Genomic DNA, 9,893 nt, shown 5'->3' with positions numbered 1-9,893 from the left:
TACCCAAACAAAGTATATATACTGTAAAAATATACAATAAAAAATAAAATTTTAAAATTGAGTTCAAATAAAAAATGATTGTTTTACTTACTTAAAATAGAGAATCCTCTATAAAATTTAAATAAAAACAAGGATGCTAATAAATTAAATGTTGATGTAACTGAATATGTAATGAGATGTTATTTTATGATAAAATTGAGGGAGGATACGGTATTTGTTACAAAGAAAAATAAAGGAAGAGGAAGAAATTGAAGAGTGAGAGAGGAGAGTTGCTCATCAGATCATAAATTAAATATTATAGACGAAGTTACCGATGAATTTACATATGTTAGTAATTTTATCGGTAAAAATAACATATCATTATACTTTTTAACTTTTTTATATTTATTTTTTATCATTGTAATTCTCTTAATATATATTAAAAGAATATTTTTATTAATATTTATCAATGACTACTGCAATGGCTTATTCAATTAGAAAAATTCATCTTAATTTATTAATAAATTATTTATATCAATGTGTTTATTTATATTTATTAATTTTCTGATAGTATCTTAATATTTTTAATTGTAGCAACAAATATAATTTCTGTCCATGTTATTAATTTAATAAAAATCAAAAGCAATAGAACATATAAAAAAAAATTGAATGATTCAAAATAAGATTTAAAAAATATATATATTTTGAATTAAAACCCCTTAATCTAGCTAAAGTGATTCATTTTTTTGGAAACAAGAGAGAAAAAAGTCTTTAAGGTGAAAAGATATAAACCATTGCCGTCTTATTACAAATAATAATAATAATAATAAAGTAAAAATTAAATGATATTTTATTAAATAATATCTTAAAATATTTTTAGTTAATATGTTTTAATTAATGAATTTCAGTTGAAATTGAAGACCAGTAAAGATGGGCATCCCAAATATATTTTTAATTAATCTATTTAAATTAATTTAAATATAAATTAAGCACAAAAAAGTTACAAAAAAAAAGCCAGATTATTTGACCTATGTAGGCAAACAAGCTTAGCTTATCTGAAAAAAAAAAAAAAAAAAAAAAGGGCTCGTGTACTTGGCCTTCTAATTTTCTTGGAGGGTTCAGATAAAACAGAATCATCACAGATCCTAAAGAAAAAAAGAAAGAAAGAGTAGAATAACTCTACATCCGCTGCTTCCCACTGTCTTTTCAATGCTTGCCATTCCCTTTCTACTTTTCAAGCGTGAACAAGTCAAGATATCTCTGCGAAGCATGACAAGACAAAAGTAGCATTGTTTAAGATTTCAAGATTCCTTCACCATCAAGCAGCCGAAGGGGTTATGGTGCTATGCAAGTGAAAGAGAATCAAAGTACTTACCCCAATGGCCAAGTTGAGAGAAGCCAGAGCAGCGGCGGCACTGGCAATTCTTATTCTGTAGGGAGCCCAATTGGTCATGTCCTGTTACACTGCGCACCGCCTGACAGAGGAGTTGCCGTGATGAGCCGCCAGGGAACACCCATGTTGCCCTCTTCCATTGATAAGTAGGATCTGAAGATTGATCGTTCTCAAAGAGAGAGAGAAAACGAGTATGAGAATTTAATATTAATATTTATTAAACTTAGCTCATTATTTCATTCACGTGGGTCACATTTTACATTAATTCACCTGGCTCATATGATATTATTTTTCTTCATGATTTAATAAATAATATATATCATTAAAATCTTACTAACATTGATCATATCATATATTATAACTAAATAAGAGAACTAATAAGGGTCATGCATTAATAAGCCTGATGCTTTTGTATATTTTCTATGCATAGGGTCTTTAAAGGAAGATATTTGTCTTTTTAGTTATTTTTATTCATAATTTGTTTAAAAAATTAAATAATATACTTAATAATTTTATTTTTTTCCGGTTTGTTCAAGACTTTTATAGGTTTTTTTTTTTGTTTTTAAGTTTTCTAAATTTTTTAGTTTATTTAAAAAGTTATAAATCTGAATATATCACATTTTGTTCTTAGAAATAAAACTACAATTATAGTTTTTGGTGTGTTTTGATTAGCATCGAAGCCTTATTGTTGTACGTTTCTGTACCTTTTATTTGTATTGTTGACGATGTTCTCTCCTCTCTTTTCTTTTCTTTTTTGATGTCGAATTAATTAATTAGCTATGGATCCTGCAACAGTTTATTTAACATGTAAATTGTGATCACACGCACAGAAGATTAACTATAGTACGATTAGCCTATACTGAAACGACTTGATTACTCATTGAAGAACCAGTACATAATGACATATATTACGGTATTTTGCCCATTGAAATGCCGTTATTTTTCAAAGACAGCTTCCATGCTAAATAGTTTCAATGCTTCGTACTCTGTTATATTATTAATTGATAATCATATATTAAATTTAATATGATTTTCAATTTTATTTTTATATATTATTTTAAACTATCATATCAATTTTAAGGTCAATAATTACATGACTTGATTTTAAGTGAATGGAGTGTAGAATGGTGGATTCTCTCATTCTTTCTGTAATAGCATAAGAAGAAGAAAAGAGGTCAAAACCAAGTCATAATTGCAAATACTATAACAATTTGAACCCTTCTAATCTATTAAGAAAATTATATGTAAAATAGTATGAATTTGCATACGAGGCATATGTAAACAGAAAAGAAAGGAAAATAAAAACCCAGAAGCCTTAGCTATATGCTTAAATTAAGTATTTGCATACTTGGATTGGATCTTTGAAGGGGCGAAATAATGATGAGTGTATACTCCAACTAATATTAGTACCCCCTTTATAACAAAATAAAAAATAAGTTAACACAAATTAGGTACTCTTTACTACCACTATATTAGTACAAATTCCTGTTTTGAAGACCTTAAAACACACAACAATGCAGTTACAAATGCTAAGATATTATGCAGAAACATAAGATTTACAGATAATTATACTAAGGATTGCATTTTGCCAATCCCTTTACACTGTGAGAGCGTGAGATAATGCGCTTACAATTTTGGTGAAGTTTTGATTCAAGACAGTCGGCATTCTGCAGCATTGGTCTCTCTCTTCATGAGCAGTTTGTGTCATAACTAGCGAGTCCCAGCAACTCTGGACCTTCCAGTCGAGGATTATTCTCAAAGCTACGAGCAAAATTAAGGATTACTTCGTTTACCCACAGGAAAAATAATTGCAATTTCTTCTTTTATACATGCTTCTTCACTCATTCAGACATAAATTATATTCAGGGTTCAAACCCACGCACACTTGTTCACACAAATATTACATTCAAGGCTAAAAGCAGTTAATTTATGCAAGTCACCCTTCCATATTATAACTGACATGCGCTAATACAGATATAGACAGAAAACAGAATATGAGAATCGTGCCTATCTTGCTTCCAGGTAGTATCCAATTTGCGACACACAAACCAGCAGCTTTTAATGCTGCTGGTTTGAAGAGAAGCACTTGAAAAGCTCAAACATCCATTAAAATTGACAGTAGCATAAACCAAGCATCATATAATGCAATGTAGTTCTAACAGTAACCAATGATATGGTTTTAAATTCTCCAGCACCGACACACTGGAAAAAAAAAAATTAAGTTGGATGTGAAGATCTGAACTTTGGCAGAGCATTTACATAAACACTGGAGTATTTAGGAAAATCTTGATTTTCAAGGCTTACAATTGAGCTGAATGGGATAGAAGGTTCCATATGGCTGACCACAACTAGTTTGGGATTAAGGCTTGGTTTTTGTTGTTGTGTTTTGAATATCAAGCACTATTTTCATAAGATCTAAAACTCTGAGGAAAAGATAAGGAACGAAAGAACCTAGCATCACACTAAGGTTTACAAGTACCACATAGGGACCATTACAATCAAGAGAAAATGAAATGCCCGACAAGGTTTTAAAACAGGGCTTCCTACTAAATCAAACTCTAAAACAGGGCTTTCTACTAAATCAAACTCTCTATTATTTCGGAGAACAAAGAAAAGGTGGTGCCTAGGCAGGAAGCAACAGAAAATGCAAGTGAATATTCAGTACACACATCAAGCATCATGAAGTGGAGGATCCCAGAAACGAAAAGCAAGATTTACATCTTTAGAAAAGGGCAATAATGACCAAATAAGAAAGTGTTGATACAGCAAATAAAAGTAAGAAAGCCTACTTGTTTAAAGGGATGTGTTCAAAAGGTCCGCTGGTAGGAATTGTTCCACATAAATCATTGTTTGAGACATCCCTGGAGATACAAGAAAGATAGTTAACTGCTTGAAGTTTCTGACCATTTAGCCTAACTACCAGAAGCACATAAATAAACATATTCATGAAAAAATTCCTAGAAAAATCAATGAATTAGTTAGCATTTATTTTTCAAGAAATAACATAGGATGGGTTTTGTTCAATATAAGGAAGCCACTCAGCTTTTTCACCTAACACTTTTGTTATGTTCCACCACAGTGATGACTTTCACATTACATCTTTTCTTACTCTGTTCAGCAGCTCAGAACATGTGGCTCAGGGTTATATTTCCCTCTCAAGTGTATGGTGAATCATGGACAGTCCTGATATTGGTTTCTTTTGAGGATTTTGTAAGTAGAGAAAATTAACAAAAGCAATTCATTTTTTTTTAGCTAATGGGTGTGGTTGCACAAAGATGAATGCTAGGGTTTTCTAGGAACATTTTTCCTCAGGGGAATAAACAGTAGTAGACAGAGTGCTTTCAAGATTAATTTCCTTAGCTAATCAAAGTAAAACTTCTTTTCATGCCAAGAAATGCTTCTTTTATCCAAAAACAAAACAAGAGGGAAGTCCTTACACAACTTTGAGGCTTGAAACATTGGAAAGTTCCCTGGGGATTGATCCAGTTAATCGGTTGTCATTAAGTCGTCTGCCAAACAAAAACCATGATGAGAGAAATGAGGGGCAATGTATCTTACAATTCCACAAACTATGAACCAGAGCAAGTATACATGTGTGAAAGTCTCTGTGTGTGTGTGTAGAGAGAGAGAGTATCCAAGACAAACTAGTGAATTTGGAAAGCAAATGTACCAAACTTTCAAACCAAAAGGGCGATAGAGAAAAAGAAAATCCTTGAAGCATTTCAATCATAAATAATGTTAGAGTTCCTTGTACTCACAGAAAGACAAGAGACTTCAACCTCCCCAGGGAAGGAGGAATGGTCCCTGAAATGTTGTTGTTATACAAGTCCAAGCTAATAAGGCTCTTCAAGCTACCCAGCTCACTGGGGATAGCTCCTTGAATGTTGTTTTTATAAAGTTCCCTACACCAGGAATGATGAGAGAGGTTTCACGTAAGTAGGCAAAACCCATACATCAAATGCAAGTGACTCCACATCCAAGAATAATATGCACATATAGACCAACAGAGGCCACTGATCCCAAATTAAGGAGAAACCATTCTGATAACCTGCAAATACTATTAAGGAGAAGATAAAGGTGAGACAACATACAGGTATTGCAAATGCTCTAGCTTTCCAAGTTCAGGTACTAGATGTCCAGATAGATTTGAGTTTCCCAAGTCCCTGTAGCAACATGAGATATGAAAGGAATGTTACACAATAATTCTAAAGACTTGTTGAAATAATTAATAAACATGAGGGAAAAAGACAGCATATTTTATGCTAATTAAGGAAACTCTATATAATGGAGCAATCATTGCCCAAAAAACACTAAAAAGCAAAAGAACAGAATACATCAAAGGCTGTAAATCAGAAAACATGGCATCCTAATCAGAATTTGACACATGACCAACATATGATAGGATAGAATAAGGTATTCTCTCAAAACAGTGAAGCTTTATATAGACAATGAGATAATTTTTATTGTAACTGTAACCATTAAAAGAGAGGTTCTTTAACAAAACAACTACTAAAGTGTAAAATATTTCTTGCTCTTTTTATAAAGGAAACAATCAATAGGTCAATAACTGTTAAAGACACGAATGATAAAATGACTGCTTTAATAAAACAATAGAAAACTGATCAACTAAGAAATTAAAACGACCAGAAAGTAAAATCAATAGCCTAACATGACAAGAACCAAAAAAAAAAAAGCAGCGTAGAAGCCACAAAAATCCCATAATTTCTGACTGCTTAAGCACGTATATTTGAGTGAAGTGGCACCAAATGTTGCATTTCTCCCTTCCACCAAAACAGAAGAATAAGAAAAAAATTATTTCACAATACACAATAAGAGAATCACATGCTCTGCATATTAGATACATGTGCTTTTAAACATGGCGTGAAGGATCCAACACTTCTCTCAAACTAACATATCCCATTATCAATAATTATTTAACAATTTTTTTCTTTTTGCCCCTCATCTTAGCAACTAGTCACTCAAGCATAGATGAAATTCACAAAGCCAATCTTCAAAGACCTGAACTAGTCATCTTACCTACATACTATGCAAAAGTATCCTATAAATTAAGATCAAATTATCAAAGAGCTAAGAAAGGAAACCATGACTATAACCTCACACCCGATAAAACAGAATACTTTCTTCAATTTTCAACACTACCGAAGACTCCACGCAAATTTATAAAGATATGAAGTAAACATACTCTCAACAACTTGGATACATATCTTCTTCTTAATTTTTTTTTTAAAAAAAAACCTATAAAAATCCCACAAAAACTTAACCAAAACGTAGAACTTTCAAACAAAAAGCCCTAAGAAAATCCCCAGGAATCAAAAAAGAAAAACAAATACAAACCCTAAATCAAAAAAGAAAAGAAAAGAAAAAGGAAAACACAAATCCTTAAAGAGTACAGCAGATCTTACAGGCGAGTGACGCGATTATCCTGGTTGCAAGTGATGTGAAACCAAGTACAAGGGTTAACAAGAGTCGGATCCCAGCTCTGGAGGACATTATCCGGATCCGATAAGCTCTTTCTTAGTTTGAACAAAGCATCTCCTTCTGAGTTACCATTGACCACTGTCAAAATAAAAGTCAACGCAACAGTTAGACTTGTCCATAGCCATTCCTGTTCAGCCATGGTAGGAGATAGTGGTGATTTTGATTTCAGCTCCTCTGCTCTTCGAGAGAGAGGAATCAAGTTTTTAGGGTTTGGTTGGAAGAGAGAGAGAGAGAGTGCGTGTATGTGGAAAAGGAAGGATCGGCTTTGGGAATAACAGAGCAAAACATGGGGAATCGGTTTCTTACTTCACTATTTTCTTCTTTTTTAAATTCACCTTTTACTGTTTTTTTTTATATATATATAAAATGAGTTTTTAATTTTTACAAAATTAAAATTAAAAAAAAAAAACTAAAAATCATAAAAATGTTTAAGAGAATAATAACAATTATTTTTTAAAATATTTTTATTTTAAAATATATTAAAATAATATTTTTTATTTCTAATATCAATATATTAAAATAATTTAAAAATATAAAACATATTAATTTTAAACAAAAAATAAAAAAATTTCATTTATTTTAAAAATACTTTTAAAACACAAAATTAAATACATGATTACCCTATAATTATTTTATCTAGATCAGAATAGTTTAATAATTATTCTTAACTTTATTATTAAGATAATAAAAACAATATGAGATTTATTATTATTAAATTAATTAGAAATAAATTAATTTTTTAATATTTTATTATCATAATAAAATAATTAAATTATCTTTAAAAATTAAAAAAAAAACTTAAAGCTTGCATTAAGATTTTTTTTATTTATGCTTTTTACCCTTGAAATTAAAACTTTTTTTAACTTATATATAAAAGAGTTTTCAACTATTTTTTTATATAATCATATTTATTTAAAGGTTGTTTAGTAATTTAAAAAATAGATATATTATTAAAATAAATTATTGACACGTTCATTACACATATCACTACATCGGTATTAATCGTGCTTTTCGAGCAATGTATGTAATATCTTATGGCAGCCAAACACTAACTTTTAAAAAAACGTTTGAACTATCTTAATAATCCCTTTATAATGAAGCATTTGGTTAATAGATGTTTGATTTGATGTCAATGATCTTTTTTTATTTTTTATTTTTACACTTGACCGTCTAAATTTTCAAAGCAATCTTTTAATTTTTTTTCTTTTAGAATTGGTCTCTTATTTTTATTATTTTTTGTTTTATATGAAATAATTTTTAAAATTAAATTTTTTTAACTTCATCCTCTTTTAATTTTTTATGTTAAATCCTCTTTTTTATTTTTTATGTTAAATTTAGTCCCAATTCCTTGATTACTATTTATTTTATTTGAAATAATTGTTAAATTAAATTTAATTTTTTTATGATTTTATCCTCCTTTAATTGTTTTCCCCACCATACTTGATCATTATTTTTTTTATTGCTATTCTTTTACTTTTATAAAAATTTTAAATTGATATTTCCTTTCTAGTTTCATCATTCAACATTAAATTGGTTGAAAATTGAGATTCTTGATTGAGTATTGGTCTGAAATTGAATAGGTTTCGAGTTTGGCTGAATAATCCAAGTTTATGATATTTACCTGGTTTTGCTCTTCTTCTTTTTTAAAGCTTTTTTTTTTTCATTTTTATCCTTTAACATTTATTTTGAAAATGACTCGAGTTATTTCGAGTCTTTTTATTTATCGTTCTTTGTTGAATTTATCTTTTTAAAGAAATCTTATTTTTTAATTAAATTAAATTAAATTAATTGATTAAATATAAGTATTAGATGCTTAATTATGATATTTTATCTAGTTTGCTTTTCGAGTTTTTACTCTAATGGCTCATGTGACCTCTTTCAATGTCATCGTACAATCTTTTACAGTGGTATTAGAACCATCTCGTAAGCTCTTTTCTAATGATTGGATGGTGTCTACAATAGAGCAAGAACAAGTCTCCAATGAATTTTTCTTTCTTCTCCTCTCAAATATAATATTGGAAGATTTAAGTTGAAATGCATATTAAAAAAAAATTAATACTCAATTGTAAAAATCATATGTTGAATAGTTTTTTTCTTTAGTTAGGAAATCAATTTATTGGTTTTCATAAGAAAAGACATTTTTTTTTACCTCATTTTATCTTTAAAAGATTTTGGTACTTTGCAAGTAAAACTTGATATTAGAAAAGTGCTTTAGATATCCTATCAATCAACTTTCGTACTTGCTATATCTAAATATAAATCTAAAATAATTATTTAAATTTTACTTGAATATAATAAGGTATGGATTTTTTTGATACCTCAACTAACCTAACCTCATTGAGTTTCAAGTATTTATAACCCAAACTCAAACTTAAATGCTATAATTTATATCTATTCAGTACATAATTTAAAATACATATAATACTCTCAAACTTTAAGAATATTTATTTATTTCATATCAGTTTCAAGTTGGCTAGACTAATATTCATACCCAGCAAAAAACTAGTCCTTTGCTTTTGAATTTTACTCGAACCCGATTGGATCTAAAACTTCTTACTCATTTATGTTAGGTTTTGAGTAAAATTATCATCTCTATCTATATCATATCACAATATGCATGTTGATATTGATTAGGATCATCAAAGTTTTTTTTAAATAATCATTAACTTCTATTCACTCAATCTTTCTCTGTTCAACAACTTTCTATTATTAATGAAAGTTGTTGAGTCTTCTCTCCAAACAATTCATTTTTAACCTGTTTGTCCTACTACCCGAATGTGTATAATGTAATTAATTGTTCCATCTTCTTAAAAAAATCTTGAATTCAAATCCTTTCTTAATAACAAAAAAAAATCTCTTAAGTTATTACATTGGATACACAAGAGAAGCTGGAAATTTATAAATTGTCATATCATTAGTACTTAAAAGTGCATTTTTATCATGGTTTTATATCATCATTTTGCACTTGAAGTATCAATAACTCATTAACTAAAGTATGATTTATAATAATTGATTAGTACTT

At 29.1% G+C, this 9,893-nt stretch overlaps 1 protein-coding gene across 1 annotated transcript; it reads right to left on the bottom strand.

The window, feature by feature from the left end:
• Positions 1-2,759: 2,759 nt before the first annotated feature.
• Positions 2,760-7,193, bottom strand: LOC105110487 (somatic embryogenesis receptor kinase 1-like). The gene is made up of 6 exons (XM_011005555.1): positions 6,796-7,193; positions 5,464-5,535; positions 5,131-5,274; positions 4,810-4,881; positions 4,162-4,233; positions 2,760-3,133 (listed from the first exon to the last, which is right to left on the bottom strand). Exons 1-6 carry the CDS (start codon positions 7,008-7,010, stop codon positions 3,061-3,063), a joined length of 648 nt encoding a protein of 215 aa, XP_011003857.1. The 5' UTR covers positions 7,011-7,193; the 3' UTR covers positions 2,760-3,060.
• Between the last annotated feature and the right edge of the window lie 2,700 nt (positions 7,194-9,893).

This window comes from Populus euphratica, unplaced genomic scaffold (genome assembly GCF_000495115.2).
Source record: "Populus euphratica unplaced genomic scaffold, PopEup_1.0 scaffold359.1, whole genome shotgun sequence".
NCBI lineage: Eukaryota > Viridiplantae > Streptophyta > Magnoliopsida > Malpighiales > Salicaceae > Populus > Populus euphratica.
This window is presented reverse-complemented; position numbering and strand designations above follow the sequence as displayed.

Excerpts from the sequence above, each read along its gene's own strand:
- LOC105110487 (XM_011005555.1), bottom strand. The coding sequence starts at position 7,010 with ATGGCTGAACAGGAATGGCTATGGACAAGTCTAACTGTTGCGTTGACT. Across the intron at positions 5,536-6,795 it reads GATAATCGCGTCACTCGCCT|GGACTTGGGAAACTCAAATC; the intron begins GTAAGATCTGCT and ends ATGTTGCTACAG. Across the intron at positions 4,234-4,809 it reads GTTTCAAGCCTCAAAGTTGT|GGATGTCTCAAACAATGATT; the intron begins GTAAGGACTTCC and ends TTGTATCTCCAG.